The sequence below is a fragment of the Pseudophryne corroboree genome, chromosome 11 (genome assembly GCF_028390025.1).
Source record: "Pseudophryne corroboree isolate aPseCor3 chromosome 11, aPseCor3.hap2, whole genome shotgun sequence".
Taxonomy (NCBI): Eukaryota; Metazoa; Chordata; class Amphibia; order Anura; family Myobatrachidae; genus Pseudophryne; species Pseudophryne corroboree.
In genome coordinates, this window is record NC_086454.1 from 100,078,294 (window position 1) to 100,096,806 (window position 18,513).

General features: G+C 48.8%; 1 protein-coding gene across 3 annotated transcripts in view; it reads left to right on the plus strand.

The window, feature by feature from the left end:
• Positions 1–4,652: 4,652 nt before the first annotated feature.
• Positions 4,653–18,513, plus strand: part of LOC134968984 (NAD-dependent protein deacetylase sirtuin-3-like) — a 58,761-nt gene continuing 44,900 nt past the window's right edge. For all 3 annotated transcript variants that reach the window (XM_063944676.1, XM_063944675.1, XM_063944677.1), the window contains exons 1-3: positions 4,653–5,070; positions 5,209–5,314; positions 9,249–9,416. In XM_063944676.1, coding sequence (XP_063800746.1) covers positions 5,001–5,070; positions 5,209–5,314; positions 9,249–9,416 — 344 coding nt within the window. In that variant the 5' untranslated portion in view covers positions 4,653–5,000. The remainder of the gene's footprint in view (positions 5,071–5,208; positions 5,315–9,248; positions 9,417–18,513) is intronic.

The following is an 18,513-nucleotide window of genomic DNA, read 5'->3' on the forward strand; positions in this document are numbered from 1 at the left end:
AAATTTGTGAGCCCCCTGGGCATTCTGGAAGAGTAGATATATCTTAATCCTAGTGCTGGAAGCGTAGCGGCCTTTTAGCAGGAGCCCACAGCCCAACGCTGTTCCCCTCGTCCAACCTGCCACGAAAATTGCTGCTACCAGCCAAGGCCATAAGTGGTATTGCTTGGAGACCATATTTATAAAGCGGCATGCCTTAAAAAAAGTGTTTTTATTTTTAGTTAGTATTAAGAGCAAAGTTATGATGGCATTGTCATGACATCTGCCTGCACAATGATGTGCATCTCATCCTTATTGTCATTTACTGACCTAGTGTATATTGTACCTGGAAAATATTTTTAAATGTTGGCAATTCCAGTAGACTCATAATGCATAAAATAGTTATGCTGGGCATATATGGTCAGATGGGTGGTATTCATGCGACCGGCGGTCGTTAGACCGACAGTCACATGACCTCCTCCAGCATCCCGACCCCTCACTATCCCGATGGTCGGCATGCTGACCAACAGGGACTATTTCCACTCGTGGGTGTCCACGACACCCATAGAGTGGGAATAGAACCCGTGGCGACCGCAGGTCGCCACCGAGCCCGCAGCGTGGCAAGCACAGCGAGCCCGCAAGGGGCTTGCTGCACTCGCCCCTCCCCGCCGGGATCCCGGCGTCGGTATGCTGCCAGGATCCCGGCGTCGGTATGCTGACCGGCGGTCTCCTGACCGCCGGTCAGCCATACTACACCCGGTCAGATAAATGCCTGTAGACCGACAGACATTTTATGTGACACCCACAGAGCCGGCCATAGGCATAGGCAAACTAAGGCATTTGGTAAGCTTAGGGGCAGAAGCAGCTTCTGCTGATTAAAATGATATGCAGCATGCCTATAGTCTGTGTGTGACTGCGGCTGTATCTGCATACGAAATGCTACGTTACAGTTTATTCCTGGAAATCACTGTAATTTAGCATTTCGTATATGCAGATACAGTCACAGTCACGCACAGAATATAGTCATGCCGCATATCATTATAATCAGCAGAAGCTGCTTGTGCTTCCTAGCCACATAGTAATGCAAATAAGACATATTTTTTGTCAAAAAAGGCACCCAACATTAGCAGAGCTGCCAGCTGACTCACGGCAGGCATCTCCTGCTGCATGGCGTATTGAGGAAAGATGTATGAGGACACATTTGTATCCAAGCAGAGGCAGAGGTCACAGTGTTAGCGGCCATGTGAGTGCTGTGTGCGGGTGGGTTGGTTGTGCAGTAGTGTTCAGCATATGTGTAAGGGGCATTATGTGTGTCATGTCTATAAATGCATTAATAATGTGCGGCATATGTGTAAGGGGCACTATGTGTGTAATTTTGTGTATACGGCACTAATAATGTGTGGCATATGTGAAAGGGACATTATGTGTGTCATTATGTGTATAAGGGCACTAAAAATGTGTGGCATATGTGTAAGGGACATTATGTGTATAAGGGCACTAATAATGTGCGGTATATGTGAAAGGGACATTATGTGTATAAGGGCACTAATAATGTGTGGTATATGTGAAAGGGACATTATGTGTATAAGGGCATTAATAATGTGCGGCATATGTGTAAGGTACATTATGTGTAGAAGGGCATTAATAAAGGTAGGCATAATGTGTAAGGCGCATTATGTTTATAAGGACATAATTAATGTGTGTCATTTGTGTAAGGGGTATTACTGTGTGGCATTATGTATATAAAGGCATTACTAATGTGTGGCATTATGTGTATAAGGGGCTCTACTGTGTGGCGTAATGTATAGAAAGGGCACTACTGTGTGGTCTAATGTGAATAAAGAGCAATATGGTGTGGTATAATGTGAATAAGGAGCAATTCAGTGTGAGGGGCACTGTTGTGAGGAGTAATGTATATAAGGTAAAGTGGTACTACTGTGTGATGTAACATGAATAAGGGATACTATTGCATGATAAAATGTGAATAAAGTTGCACTACTGTGTGGCCTAATTTGAATTGGGGGTACTATTGTATGGCCATGCCCCTTCCCAGCAAGAACATGCCCCTTTTTGGGCTGTGCGCCGAATGTGCGCACTATTACTATTTAAAATATAGGGGTTAAGAGCACCAAAATGAGGACTGCTATGGGCATAGGCGTGCGCAGGGGGGGTGCCTGGTGCGCACTGACACCCCCTAATGTCTGGCACCCCGATCTCACATACCTGATGCAGCGATTGCCGAGGAGGCTGATTACTGTCCCCTCTGCGCTGCACCCTGTCAGGACTGCATTACTGACTGGACGCCTGGGTTAATCAAGAGTGCCACTGCCACCGGCTTTCAAACTCCCGGCTCCACCTTCATGTACAAAAACAGCGTGATGTGATGTGATTACGTCATGCTGCTCGCACGCCCACCCGTCACACGGAAAGAGAGGGGGAGCCAGACCAGACTGAGGAGGAGCACTGTAATTGCAGTGAGTGCCATCAGGGGTATTTGTTTGGTGCACACCACAACATCTGACAATGTATCTGCATTATTAGGATTGGTACAAGGGTGGATATTTATATTGTGTTGACCATCAATAGATGGTGCTAGACATACCCAAAAGGCGGTGCTATGCACACCATTCCGACGGTGCACCCCCTAATAAAATGTGCTGCGCACGCCTGTGGCTATGGGTGAGGGGTGATGGTGCTGGGAAAGGGGTGCAGGGTCAGAGGCGGAACTAGCGTCAGTGCTAGGGGGCACCGGCCAAAATCTTGCCTAGGGCATCATATCGGTTAGGCAGGCTCTGGACACCCATCAGATATAATGAGCATATAATGTGAGCTATCTGACAGTGTATGGCCACACGATAACTACATCCAGAGCCGGCCATAGGCATAGGCAAACTAGGCAATTGCCTAGGGCATTTGATATGCCTAGGGGCATCATCAGCTTCTGCTGATTAAAATGATATGCGGCATGCCTATATTCTGTATGTAGCATTTCATATGCAGATACAGCCACAGTCTCACACAGTATATAGGCATGCTGCATATCAGTTTAATCAGCAGAAGCTGCTTGTGCATCCTAGCCACATAGCAATGCAAATAAGATGCATTTTCATTAAAAAAAAGGTGCCCGACGTTAGCATTGATGCAAGATTTGTGAGGACACATCTGTATCCAAGCAGAGGTAGAGGTCACAGTGTTAGTGGAAATGTGAGTGCTGTGTGCATGTGAGTGGGTTGGTTGTGCAGTAGTGTTCAGAATATGTGTAAGGAGCATTATGTGTGTCATGTAAAAATGTTTTAATAATGTGCAACATATGTGTAAAGGGCCACTATGTGTGTCATTATGTGTATAAGGGCATTAATAATGTGCGGCATATGTGTAACAGGGTACTACTGTATGTGTGTCATTATGTGTATAGGGGCACTAATAATGTGCAGCAAATGTGTAGGGGGCACTATGTGTGTCATTATGTGTATAAGGGCATTAATAATGTGCGGCATATGTGTAAGGGACATTATGTGTAAAAGGGCATTAATAAAGGTTGTCATAATGTGTAAGGTGCATTATGTTTATAAGGACATTAATGTGTCTCATATGTGTAAGGGGCATTACTGTGTGGAATTGTGTATAAATGCATTACTAATGTGTGGCATTATGTGTATAAGGTGCTCTACTATGTGGCGTTGCATATAGAAAGGGCACTACTGTGTCGTCTAATGTGAATAAAGAGCAATAAGGTGTGGTGTAATGTGAATAAGGAGCAATTCAGTGTGATGTAATGTGAATAAGGGGCTCTACTGTGAGGAGTAACGTTTATAAGGTAAAGTGATACTACTGTGGGATGTAATATGAATTATGGACACTATCGCAAGATAAAATGTGAATAAAGTTGCAGTACTGTGTGGCGTAATTGGAATTGGGGTTACTGTTGTGTGGCCATGCCCCTTCCCAGCAAGAAGATGCCCCTTTTTGGGCTGTGCGTCAAATGTGCGAACTGTTCCTATTTAAAATGTAGGGGGTACAAGGACTGCTATGGGTGAGGGGTGATGGTGCTGGGAAAGAGGTGCAAGGTCAGAGGCAGAACCAGCGGTGGTGCTAGGGGGCACCAGCCAAAATCTTGCCTAGGGCATCATATTGGTTAGGGCCGGCTCTGACTACATCCTTCCCTGGGAGGTGACATTTCACTATTCCTCCCATGTGATGGAATAAGGGAAATGCCCAAAAGAGTCACCATGGGACGGACATGCTGGACAAGACAGTATGTCCGACTAATCACTATTTTCGAATTGGTCGCATACATACACAGCACGATTATCTCGTTGATCTGCTGATACCAGGCCGGTCACCCAGATAATTGTACAGTGTATGCCAAGCATACAAATACAGTATCTATAAGTTATATGACAGTTTCTAGTTAAGCTGATCACATTTTCATACCCTCTTTTTTCCTTTTACAGATAGCCGCCTAGAACAGACCCAATTCATGTTTCTATAAGGTAACAGAAAAACTTGTTAATAATATGCAAAACACTGTTTTCTTCCAGTAACACAGGGGTTAATAATGTGAGACAGCAAAGTAAATCTGCCCCTTAACCAGTCAAGGTTATGTTAAATTGCACACAGCAGCAGCAGCAGGACAAAACCAGAAAGCCTATTGGTGGGTGTGAGGGGGAGGGACAGAAGTGCTGACAGTGACAGCCCAGCCAGCATAGAACACAGGACACAGCACACTCTGAGCAGTATATTATACTCTAGAACTCTTATACATTGTTACCCAGCAGTACCTGCCACATGTAATGCAGGCACTGTGACATACACCACCCTGCATGTATACACACACACAGGGACAGCACAGAGCTTATGTATATGGTTATATACCAGGACTCTGATACATAGTTACCCAGCAATAACTGCATATAGCACCATACACATATAAGACAGGCACAGTAACGTAGGAATGACCATACTACACACTGAGAAGGACATAGGCAGTGGTTTGCGGTATAGCTGATTTGTATACTTTACAGATGTCTCAGTTATGCGTTTCCTCTGTAAGGAGAACGGTTCTGGTGTCTGCACTCTCACAATGGCTGACAGGTAACACTCTTCTGCCTGTTACTGCAGTATACTATATTATTATCCCCTGACCAGCATTGCAGCACTGTATGTACTGTATATACTGTATGTCCTGTCCGTACCGTTCTTCCTCACTCAGTTCCAATCTCTTCCTCTCAGTGAGAAGTGTTCATGTAAGCTCATTTCAGCTGCTGCCCTATGCTGGCAGGAGCGGTTTACCACCACTGTCCAGATGCCTTCAAAATGGACCACATTCACATCATAGGTAAGTAATAAACATGTTTTATTCAGTAGACATGTAGCTGTTGTTTTATTTGCAATTACGAAATAACTTAAACACATAAAAAAAAAAGTTGGAAAAAAATTGTCGATAGGATTTTAATTCCATGAGGTTAGAAAATAGAAATATGTGAAAATGACCAAAGACAGTGAATGCATTTTATAGCCCCGTTCTGGGTGTACCATCCAATTATCTAAGTTGTGTCAAGTGTCAAGGTGTCAAGTGTCTGTTCTGTAAATCTCAGCGTATGAAAGCACTAGAACTACTCCCATAAGTAGTCCTATGACATAGGGGGGTCATTCCGAGTTGATCATAGCAGTGCTAAATTTAGCACAGCTACGACCAGGCACTCAGACATGCGGGGGGACGCCCAGCACAGGGCTATCCCACCCTGCATGTCAGTGCCGCCCCCCCCCGCCTCCCCCCTGCAGAAATGTAAAAGCATCGCACAGTGGCAATGCTTTTGCATCTCAGGGGTTACTCCCGGCCAGCGCAGCTCCTGCGGCTGGCCGGGAGAACCTCATCACTGCTCCGAGTTGCTAGCGGCTGCGTGTGACGTCACACAGCAGCCACGGCCCACCCCCCAACGGTCCGGCCACGCCTGCGCTGGCCAGACCGCGCCCACCTAAACGGCGGCTTAACGCCGCCGTCCAGATCCCTCCCGCCCAGCTCCCTCCTCTGCCTCAGAGGCGATCGCTAGGCAATGACGGCTGGCATGCGCTGGCACACTGCAGCGCCGGCGCATGCGCTGTTCCGACCCGATCGCAGCGCTGCAATAAACTGCTGCGAGCGATTGGGTTGGAATGACCCCCATAGGTCCTTATTGAGAGATGGACGCTATTCTCATTGCTGCTGCGCATTCACAATGACCAGTGGACCTGCTCACTCAGGCGGGGCCAGAAAGTCTCCATCTGAAGACAGACCCTGAGCTCCTCGGCACGTCTACAAAACAGTGGCGACACACCCCAGTCTTGTAGAATGACCCCTGTCACCACCCCCAAACACAGCAACATAGAAACATAAAAATTTACAAACACTAAGAACCTCTTGGCCCATCTAGTATATCCTTTTTTATATTTCCATTTAACAACTACAACCATTTTTGTTCCTTATTTGTTCCTTATGGGGTATATTCAATAGAAGTCGGATCCATTTCGACATTTATTTGTTGGAATGGATCCGACAAGGGCTATTCAATGCCATCTCAATTCAACTTTAAAAAAAGTCGAATTGAGATGCGGGAGCTGAGATGGGGGAGAGCTGCGTTCAGACGGCGGAGAGCAGCACTACAGCAGCGTAGCCGGAGGATGTGTCACAGCCGACGCTTACGGCAGCGTCCACCCGGCTCCAGCAGGTCATGCTTGCTGGAGCCGGGTGGTCCCTGCTGTGAGCGGCGGCTGTGACACATCCTCCGGATACGCTGCTATAGCCGCTGCTGTAGCGCGGCTCTCCCCTGTCTCCCCGCTGGTCTCCCCTCTCTCCTCCTCTCGGCTCCCTCATCGCAATCCGATTGTTTTTAACGTGGGATTGAGATGGTGGAAAAGGGGTTTCGACAGAAGCACGTGGATCGGCAGCTATTCCGCCGATCCATGTGCTTTTCGACAAGTCGAATTCATCGACTTGTCGAAAAATCTGGGGTTATATTGAATAGGTCGGAACCCCTTCCGACATAAAAAAGTGACATCTTTTCGACAGGCGGCAGCTTTCGACTTCAATTGAATATACCCCTATGTCTTTGTAAGGATATTCTTATGTCTATCCCAAGTGTGTTTAACTTGCTTCACTGTCTTAGCCTCAACCACCTCTGATGGGAGGCTATTCCACTTATTCCTCAAATTTCCCCTGAACCTACCTGCCTCTAGTTTCAATGTATGTCCTCGTGTATTAATACTTCTCTTCTTTTAAAAGAATATCTCCCGCCTGTTCATTGTTAAAACCCTTGATATATTTGAAAATTTCCCATGTCCCCCTTTCTCTTCTCCGCTCCAAACTATCCATATTAAGATCTTATAGTTCTTCCGGGTATGTTTTGTGATGTAGGCAATGCACCATTTTAGTTGCTCCTTTTTCTACAGTCTCTAATGTTATGAACACAGTATTCTAGATCAGGCCGTACCAATGACCTATACAGTGGCATTATTACTTCTTTCTTTCTGCTGATTCCTCTCCCTATGCAACCTAGCATCTGACTTGCCTTTCTCATTGCATTGTTACATTGCTTGCCTGCCTTCAAGTCATCTGGAATGGTGACTCCTAGATCCCTTTTCTCCTCTGTTGTTTCCATGGTAGTGCCCTTGATACTGTATTTAGACTTTGAGTTTTTGAGGCCCAAGTGCATTATTTTGCATTAAATTGTAGTTGGCACGTTCTTGCTCATTCCTCTAGTGTCTTCTGCAAAAATGCATACTTTCCCTTTAATGCCATTTGCAATGTCACCAACAAAGATATTAAAAAGCACTGGCCTGTGTACAGATCCCTGAGGTACACCACTTGAAACCTTTCCCTCCTGTGAATATACACCATTTACTACAACTCTCTGTTTCCTATCCTGCAACCAAGATCTTATTAGACATTCAACCGTCATAGGGCCGGATTCAATTCTTATTGCGGGTCCCGGCACCCGCCAGCAGCTATTCAAATATTGCTGCCGACGGGCGCGAGAAGTTTCTCATCCTCTCTGCAGGTCCCCAGCAGCAGCAGCCCTCCTTCTTCCTTCCCCATCTCCTTCCCAGCAGCTCCTGCAGCCCACAGTCTGCGTGCGAGGGAGAGAGCGGCTGGCCGTCGGGGATCTGGGGGACCCCATTCTGTGAGTGGGCACCTCCTCTTTCTCTCCCCTGCTGCTACACTCCCGGTACCGGACTTCACCTGCATCGCCTCCCCTTCCTCCAGGCTGGGACATAACGGGAATGGAAGTGCCAGGAGTGGCCGCCACTGCTGCCAGTGAGCCGGATTTCCGCTCTCCCAGCCATAATGGTAGCAGGTGTGGGCATTAACCATTGTGCTGATAAGTTAATTTCAGCTCGCTACCCCAGATTTCAGGGGCAATTGAATATCGCCCCGCAATCTCCCGTAACTTTAGACGCATAAAACAATGGAATTCCCCCCATAGAATCTAATCCCATGCGTTCCAGTTTGGTTAGCAATCTGCAGTGTCGGACCATGTCAAAAAACATGTCAATCATGCTGCAGCTAAGGGGGAACTATAAGCGATCTTTCAGAAGGAGACCAGCGCATGTGTAGTATAGATCCCGTGCTTGCACCGATGTCTAACAATCAGAGATGTATACAGACCATCAGGATTGCGTACATCTCTGAATGAGGACCATAGTCCCTTAAGGCCGGTACCCACCAGCCGATGCGGGAGAGATGTGTGCTGAGCGAACCGCTCAGCACACATCTCTCCTCCCCGCTCAGCACAGCGCGATGTGTGCTGAGTGATGCGGGGGGGGGGGGGGGGGGCGCTCATTTCACCCAGCGGGTGAAACGAGCGACCTGCTAGATTTTCCTGCACGGCAGGCCAATCTAGCACCAGCGATAGCGATGCGCGGGGCTGCGCATCTCTATCGCTGTGCGGGCTACACACGGAGCGATCCTGCTTCAAATCTAAGCAATCTAGTCAGATTGCTTAGATTTTAAGCCGCGATCACTCCGTGATTACCCCCCTTTAGTCTGTAGGCTCTCATGAGCAGGGCCTTCTACTCTCTTGGTGCCACATTGGACTATCACTGTCTCCAGTTTACATCCACTCATTGATTGTGCTGATTGTGTGTATAGTTGTGATTTTCGCTGTACAGCACTAGGGACATTTGGTGGCGTCATATAAATAAAGGATAATAATAATAGTTTACCACATTGCGCACAACATAGACTACATGCCAATCTAACAGCATTCCAATGTTCTCTTTTCCCCTTGTCACAGCTGGGTACGAGCTCATAGGAGCACCTTTAACCACAGAGGAAGCGACAGCAAGGACAGTGATCTCTCCCTCGCCACTGTGGCAGATGGGATAAAGGAGGGCTTGTACCGCCGTATATTAGTGATGGTGGGCGCAGGTATCAGTACAGACAGCGGGATCCCAGATTTCAGGTGAACGGTAACCCTTTTCATTTGCTATGGATTGTTCCTGTTTTCACTACTGCTATATCTAAAAATGTATTTCAATATACTGTAGCATTTACCGATATATGTCTTACTTAAGCTAGTATACACTAGATCAGACGTGTCAATCTCGCAGCCCGCGGGCCACATGCAGCCCACAGTGCGTACTTTTGCGGCCCAAGTTTAATTTTTGATAAACAACGGAATGCGGCCCACCACCGGATGAGTTACTGTTGGCAGGTCTGTCGTGATCGGAAGCTTTGCTCCAGTCGGGCAGCATTCACCGTTCTTCACATGCGCGAGAAGATAGTGATAGAGATGGGGAAATGTCCACGGGGGGAGCTGCTGCACATGCCCAGCTTTGCAAAGCTCTGCCCCCGCCACATCCCACCTGTTCAGCGCCATTAGCTCTGAAGCCGTCACGCCCTGTACTTGTGTGTGTGCGCCTGACTGCCCTGTGTACCCAGCTGCCCTAATTGCAGGAGGATTCTTCTGGAATCTAGATAGAAAAACGTCTCTTATTGAAGAAGGTAAATTGGAGGGGAATAGCACAGGAGGCACAGAGGGCTTGTGGCTCAAGGGTACACAAGGAACAATAGGGGATACCAGAGGGCATGTGGCTGAACTGGAGGGACAGAGGGGGCCTGGAAGTGACAGCTTTTACTAACTCACACTGGTATGTTTTGTACAGGAGAGGGTTCCGCACCATGGGGGTAATTCAGATCTGCTTCCCTGTAATTCAGGGGTGGGGAACCTCCAGCCTGCGGGCCTTATCCGGCCCGGAGAGGCATCTTGACCGGCCCGGAGGCAGCCGCCGAGTGTAAAGCCGTTTGCGGCGCACGGCTTCCTGGAAGATGTAGTTTTCTCTACACTGTGCACTGTATTCAATGTACAGTGTGAGTAAACTACATCTCCCATGATGCAGTGCGCGGCAGACGGCTCAGAGAGGTATGAGGCAGCTGTGTAAAGCCGTCCCCGGTGCATGGCTTCCTGGGAGATGTAGATTTCTCACACTGTGCACTGTATTCAGTGTACATTGTGAGAGAACTACATCTCTCTTGATGCCGCAGCTGCCCTTCCCATGGGCCTTTGCTCGGCGCCCGTCTCCAGCATTGCAGGTAGCAGCGCGGCCACCTTGAGGGAAGACCGGTGCATACTCAGGAGCCGCCGGTAAGAATACATACAGTGCAAGCGGGAGGGAGTGTAACTGTTAGCGTTAGTGTGGTACAGAGCAGGGGAGGGAGTGTCAGTGTGTTACAGGGCAGGGGAGGGAGTGTGTCAGTGTGTGGTACAGCGCAGGGGAGGGAGTGTGAGTGTCAGTGTGTGTTACAGGGCAGGGGAGGGAGTGTGAGTGTCAGTGTGTGTTACAGGGCATGGGAGGGAGTGTGAGTGTCAGTGTGTTACAGGGCATGGGAGGGAGTGTGAGTGTCAGTGTCTGTTACAGGGCAGGGGAGGGAGTGTGAGTGTCAGTGTGTTACAGGGCATGGGAGGGAGTGTGAGTGTCAGTGTGTGTTACAGGGCATGGGAGGGAGTGTGAGTGTCAGTGTGTGTTACAGGGCATGGGAGGGAGTGTGAGTGTCAGTGTGTGTTACAGGGCATGGGAGGGAGTGTGAGTGTCAGTGTGTGTAACAGGGCAGGGGAGGGAGTGTGAGTGTCAGTGTGTTACAGGGCAGGGGAGGGAGTGTGAGTGTCAGTGTGTTACAGAGCAGGGGAGGGAGTGTGAGTGTCAGTGTGTTACAGGGCAGGGGAGGGAGTGTGAGTGTCAGTGTGTTGCAGGGGAGGGTGTGTTGGGGTCAGTGTGTGGTACAGTGCAGGGAGAGGGAATGTGAGTGGAGTGTCAGTGTGGTTCAACGCAGGGGAAGGGAGTGTGAGTGGAATCAGTGAGCGAGGGGTATTTCTATGGGCAAGAAGTTTCAATGTAGAAAATACTCTTGCTTTGAGAAGGGGATTTAATGCCACGTCTACTTTCCTAGGAGAGTGTGTGCATGGGGGTGGGGGGGCGCTTAAAAAATGGCCCGCGAATGATGTCGAAAAAATCCAAATGGCCCTTGGCATGAAAAAGGTTCCCCACCCCTGCTGTAATCAGATAGTCGCCGCCTACAGGGGAGGGGGAAAACGCTGTGCAAGTGTGTGTTCCTATGTGTTGCAGAGCTGCACAAAAATCAGTTTGTGCAGTCTCTGCGCAGCCCTGGACTTACTTATCCAATGCGATTAAATCCTGCTGATCGGGGCCAGAGCTGATGTCAGACACACTCCATGAAAACGCCTGATCACGCCTGCGTTTTTCCGGACACTCCTGGAAAACGGTTAGATGCCACCAACAAACGGCCTCTTCCTGTCAATCACCTTGCAAACGCCCATGCGTTAGGATTTTTCGCACCATCCCGTCGATAGGCGCCGATGCCTGTCGCTGTTGTGTGACGTGCCGGCGCATTGCGGTGCATAAGCATGCACAGTTCAGATCTGATCGCCCGCTGTGCGAAAACGCACAGCAGCAATCAGATCTGAATTACCCCCTATGATATATGAGGAGGAATAACACAGCTCCCAGCTCACACTATTAAAATTGTTTTCTTCCCGGTACTTGGCATCTTTTACTTTATTGTTCTTTTTTCTAATAAATCTTTCAAAATTGAATATAAGACTTTTTCTTTTTCTTGCGGCCCACACAAGACTTAAGGCCCGTACACACTGGTCGATATATCGGCCGTTCTCCTGAACGGCCGATATATCGCGGGACCGTCGGCCAGTGTGTACGGCCGATACGTCTGTGAACTCCGTCGTTCACAGACGTATCGCGTCGGCCCCGCAGCACAGCCGACGGCCAATATATCTACCGATATATTGGCGCGTCGCTGTGTGTGTATGGGGCGGTCGGCCAACCACCCGTACACATGCTGCGGCGGCCGGCGGTGATTGACAGCTGAACTGGGCGGGCGTGTGTACACGCCCGCCCAGTTCATGACGTCAGTCCCCGACGGATCGGGCAGTGTGTATGCTGAACACACTGCTCGATCCGTCCATAGATATATCTGCAGATCAATTGATCTGCAGATATAACTATTAGTGTGTACCCACCTTAAGACCTTGATTATTCGGCCTGCACTAGATGAGGTGTACCCAGCGCGATAACAGCAGTGACAGGACCAGGTGGTTGGGGGCGACATCGGCAAGTGCGTATACACTTGCCGATGCCGACAGCGTCAAACGACGCCGGTGGGGAGGGGGGGGCAGCCTGAAAATGACAACATCGCCCGTCAGGCATGCGCGGCTGACGACGCGCGGGAGAACGCATCATTAGGGACATCGGGGGTCATTCTGACCTGATTGCACGCTGCAGTTTATCGCAGCGGTGCAATCGGGTCAGAACTGCACATGCGCCAGAGCATGCCAGATGGCCGAAGGCCGTTGGGACGCTACGATCGCCTCTGCCTGATTGACAGGCAGTGGCGGTCGCTGGGCAGTCTCTTTTAGGCCTGGCGAAAAGCTGTGTAAAATATAATGCTTATATTTGTCTTATTTTACATCTCTTCTGTATGGATGTATTCTTGCCCTGAGATGAATATCACACAGTGGGTTGGACATTGATGGAAATTGATGCCATGTAATTGTAATTTCTCTAACGTCCTAAGTGGATGCTGGGGACTCCGTCAGGACCATGGGGTTTAGCGGCTCCGCAGGAGACAGGGCACAATAATAAAAGCTTTAGGATCAGGTGGTGTGCACTGGCTCCTCCCCCTATGACCCTCCTCCAAGCCTCAGTTAGATTTTTGTGCCCGGCCGAGAAGGGTGCAATCTAGGTGGCTCTCCTGAGCTGCTTAGAATAAAAGTTTAAGTTAGGTTTTTTATTTTCAGTGAGTCCTGCTGGCAACAGGCTCACTGCTACGAGGGACTTAGGGGAGAGAAGTAAACTCACCTGCGTGCAGGATGGATTTGCTTCTTAGGCTACTGGACACCATTAGCTCCAGAGGGAGTCGGAACACAGGTCTCACCCTGGGGTTCGTCCCGGAGCCGTGCCGCCGACCCCCCTTGCAGATGCCGAAGTTGAAGAGGTCCAGAGGTCCAGAAACAGGCGGCAGAAGACTTTCAGTCTTCATAAGGTAGCGCACAGCACTGCAGCTGTGCGCCATTGTTGTCAGCACACTTCATACCAGCGGTCACTGAGGGTGCAGGGCGCTGGGGGGGGCGCCCTGGGCAGCAATGTATTATACCTTTTTTATGGCTAAAATACATCACATATAGCCCTTGAGGCTATATGGATGTATTTAACCCCTGCCAGATCTCACAAACTCCGGGAGAAGAGCCCGCCGTTTTAGGGGGCGGGGCCTATTCTCCTCAGCACACGGCGCCATTTTCCTGCTCAGCTCTGCTGTGAGGAAGGCTCCCAGGCTCTCCCCTGCACTGCACTACAGAAACAGGGTTAAAACAGAGAGGGGGGGCACTTATTTGGCGATATGATTACATATGTGAAAATGCTATAAGGGAAAACACTTGTATAAGGGGTTGTCCCTGTATAATTATAGCGTTTTTGGTGTGTGCTGGCAAACTCTCCCTCTGTCTCCCCAAAGGGCTAGTGGGGTCCTGTCCTCTATCAGAGCATTCCCTGTGTGTGTGCTGTGTGTCGGTACGTGTGTGTCGACATGTAGGAGGACGATGTTGGTGAGGAGGCGGAGCAAATTGCCTGTATTGGTGATGTCACTCTCTAGGGAGTCGACACCGGAATGGATGGCTTATTTAGGAATTACGTGATAATGTCAATACGATGCAAGGTCGGTTGACGACATGAGACGGCCGGCAAACAAATTAGTACCTGTCCAGGCGTCTCAGACACCGTCAGGGGCTTGTAAAAACGCCCATTTACCTCAGTTGGTCGACACAGACACGGACACTGACTTCAGTGTCGACGGTGAAGAAACAAACGTATTTTCCTTTAGGGCCACACGTTACATGTTAAGGGCAATGAAGGAGGTGTTACATATTTCTGATACTACAAGTACCACAAATAAGGGTATTATGTAGGGTGGGAATAATCTACTTGTAGTTTTTCCTGAATCAGATAAATTAAAGTGTGTGATGATACGTGGGTTTCCTCCGATAGAAAATTATTGGAGGTATACCCTTTCCCGCCAGAAGTGAGGGCGAGTTGGGAAACACACCTTAGGGTGGATAAGGCGCTCACACGCTTATAAAAACAAGTGGCGTTACCGTCTCCAGATACGGCCGCCCTCAAAGAGCCAGCTGATAGGAAGCTGAAAAATATCCTAAAAAGTATATACACACATACTGGTGTTATACTACGACCAGCAATCGCCTCAGCCTGGATGTGCAGCGCTGGGGGGGCTTGGTCGGATTTCCTGACTGAAAATATTGATACCCTTGACAGGAACAATATTTTATTGACTATAGAGCATTTTAAGGATGCATTTCTATATATGCGAGATGCGCAGAGGGATATTTGCATTCTGGCATCAAGAGTAGATGTGATGTCCATATCTGCCAGACGATGTTTATAGACACGACAGTGGTCAGGTGATGCAGATTCCAGACGGCACATGGAAGTATTGCCGTATAAAGGGGCGGTCCATCGGACCTGGTGGCCATGGCAACAGCTGGAAAATCCACTTTTGTTACCCCAAGTCACATCTCAGCAGAAAAGGACACAGTCTTTTCAGTCTCAGTCCTTTCGTACCCATAAAGGCAGGCGGGCAAAAGGCCAGTCATATCTGCCCAGGGTTAGAGGAAAGGGAAGAAGACTGCAGCAGGCAGCCCATTCCCAGGAACAGAAGTCCTCCACAGCTTCTGCCAAGTCCGCAGCATGACGCTGGGGCCATACAAGCGGACTCAGGTGCGGTGGGGGGTCATCTCAAGAGTTTCAGCACGCAGTGGGCTCACTCGCAAGTGGACTCCTGGATCCTACACGTAGTATCCCAGGTGTACATTGGAAATTCGAGACGTCTTCCCCTCACAAGTTCCTGAAGTCTGCTTTACCAACGTCTCCCTCCGACAGGGAGGCAGTATTGGAAAAAAATTCACAGGCTGTATTCCCAGCAGGTGATAATCAAAGTACCCCTCCTACAACAAGGGAAGGGGTATTATTCCACACTATATTGTGGTACTGAAGCCAAACGGCTCGGTGAGATCTAAAAGATTTGAACAATTACATACAAGGGTTCAAATCAAGATGGAGTCACTCAGAGCAGTGATAGCGAACCAGGACGATATGGTGTCACTGGATATCAGGGACGCTTACCTACATGTCCAAATTTTGCCCTTCTCACCAAGGGTATCTCAGGTTCGTGGTACAGAACTGTCACTATCAGTTCAGACGCTGCCGTTTGGATTGTCCACGGCACCCCGGGTCTTTACCATGGTAATGGCCGAAATGATGATTCTTCCTAAAAGAAATATGGACGCTTTCCTGATAAGGGCAAGGTCCAGAGAACAGTTGGCGGTCGGAGTAGCACTATCTCAAGTAGTTCTACGACAGCACGAGTGGATTCTAAATATTCCAAAATCGCAGCTTTTTCCGACGACACGTCTAATGTTCCTAGGAATGATTCTGGACACAGTCCAGAAAAGGATGTTTTCTCCCGGAGAAGAAGACCAGGGAGTTATCCGAGCTAGTCAGGAACCTCCTAAAACCAGGAAAAGTATCAGTGCATCATTGCACAAAGGTCCTGTGAAAAATGGTGGTTTCTTACAAAGCGATCCCATTCGGTAGATTTCACGCAAGAACCTTTCAGTGGAATCTGCTGGGAAAATGGTCCGGATCGCATCTTCAGATGCATCAGCGGATAACCCTGTCTCCAAGGACAAGGGTGTTTTCTTCTGCGGTGGCTGCAGAGTGCTCATCTATGAAAGGGCCGCAGATTCGACATTCAGGACTGGGTCCTGGTGACCACGGATGCCAGCCTGAGTGGCTGGGGAGCAGTCACACAAGGAAAAAATTTCCAGGGAGTGTGATCAAGTCTGGAGACTTCTCTCCACATAAATATACTGGAGCTAAGGGCAATTTACAAGGCTCTAAGCTTAGCAAGACCTCTGCTTCAAGGTCAGCCGGTATTGATCCAGTGGGACAACATCACGGCAGTCGCCCACGTAAACAGACAGGGCGGCACATGAAGCAGGACGGAAATGGCAGAAACTGCACGGATTCTTCGCTGGGCGAAAAATCATGTGATAACACTCTCAGCAGTGTTAATTCCGGGAGTGGAAAACTGGGAAGCAAACTTCCTCAGCAGGCATAACCTCCACCCGGGAGAGTGGGGACTTCAGCGGGAAGTCTTTCCACATGATTGTAAACCGTTGGGAAAAACCAAAGGTGGACATGATGGCGTCCCGCCTGAACAAAAAACTAGACAAATATTGCGCCAGGTCAAGGGACCCTCAGGCAATAGCGGTGGACGCTCTGGTAACACTGTGGGTGTACCAGTCAGGGTATGTGTTCCCTCCTATGCATCTCATACCAAAAGTACTGAGAATCATAAGAAGGAGATGAGTAAGAACGATACTCGTGGTTCCGGATGGGTCAAGAAGGACTTGGTACCCGGAACTTCAAGAGATGCTCACGGAAGAACCGTGGCCTCTACCTTTAAGAAAGGACCTGCTCCAGCAGGGGCCTTGTCTGTTCCAAGACTTACCGCGGCTGCGTTTGACGGCATGGCAGTTGAACGCCGGATCCTGAAAGGGCATTCCAGATGAAGTCATCCCTACCCTGGTCGAAGCCAGGAAGGATGTAACCGCAAAACATTTTCACCGCATTTGGCGAAAATATGTTGCGTGGTGTGAGGCCAAGAAGGTCCCTACAGAGGAATTCCAACTGGGTCGTTTCCTACATTTCCTGAAAACAGGACTGTCTATGGGCCTAAAATTAGGGTCCATTAAGGTTCAAATTTCGACCCTGTCAAATTTCTTCCAGAAAGAACTGAAGTTCAGACGTTTGTAAAAGGGGTACTGCATATACAGCCTCCTTTTGTGGCACCTTGGGATCTCAATGTTGTTTTGAGTTTCCTAAAGTCACATTGGTTTGATCCACTCACCACTGTGGAATTAAAATATTTCACATGAAAGGTGAAGATTCTATTAGCCCTGGCTTCAGCCAGGCGTGTGTCAGAATGGGCGGCTTTATCATATAAAAGCCCTTACTTAATTTTTCATTCTGACAGGGCAGAATTGAGGACTCGTCCTCAATTTCTCCTTAAGGTGTTTTCTGTTTTTCACATGAACCAACCTATTGTGGTACCTGCGGCTACTAGGGACTTGGAGGACTCCAAGTTACTTGACGTTGTCAGGGCCCTGAAAATATATGTTTCCAGGACGACTGGAGACAGAAAATCTGACTCGCTGTTTAGCCTGTATGCACCCAACAAGATGGGTGTTCCTGCTTCTAAGCAGACGATTGCTCGCTGGATTTGTAGTACAATTCAGCTTGCACATTCTGTGGCAGGCTTGCCACAGCCAAAATCAGTAAAAGCCCATTCCACAAGGAAGTGGGCTCATCTTGGGCGGCTGCCCGAGGGGTCTCGGCTTTACAACTTTGCCGAGCTGCTACTTGGTCAGGGGCACACCCTGACTGAGGAGGACCTGGAGTTCTCTCATTCGGTGCTGCAGAGTCATCCGCACTCTCCCGCCCGTTTGGGAGCTTTGGTATAATCCCCATGGTCCTGACGGAGTCCCCAGCATCCACTTAGGACGTTAGAGAAAATAAGAATTTACTTACCGATAATTCTATTTCTCGTAGTCCGTAGTGGATGCTGGGCGCCCATCCCAAGTGCGGATTGTCTGCAATACTTGTACATAGTTATTGTTACAAAAATCGGGTTATTCTTGTTGTGAGCCATCTTTTCAGAGGCTCCTTCGTTGTTATCATACTGTTAACTGGGTTCAGATCACAGGTTGTACGGTGTGATTGGTGTGGCTGGTATGAGTCTTACCCGGGATTCAATATCCTTCCTTATTATGCACGCTCGTCCGGGCACAGTATCCTAACTGAGGCTTGGAGGAGGGTCATAGGGGGAGGAGCCAGTGCACACCACCTGATCCTAAAGCTTTTATTATTGTGCCCTGTCTCCTGCGGAGCCGCTAA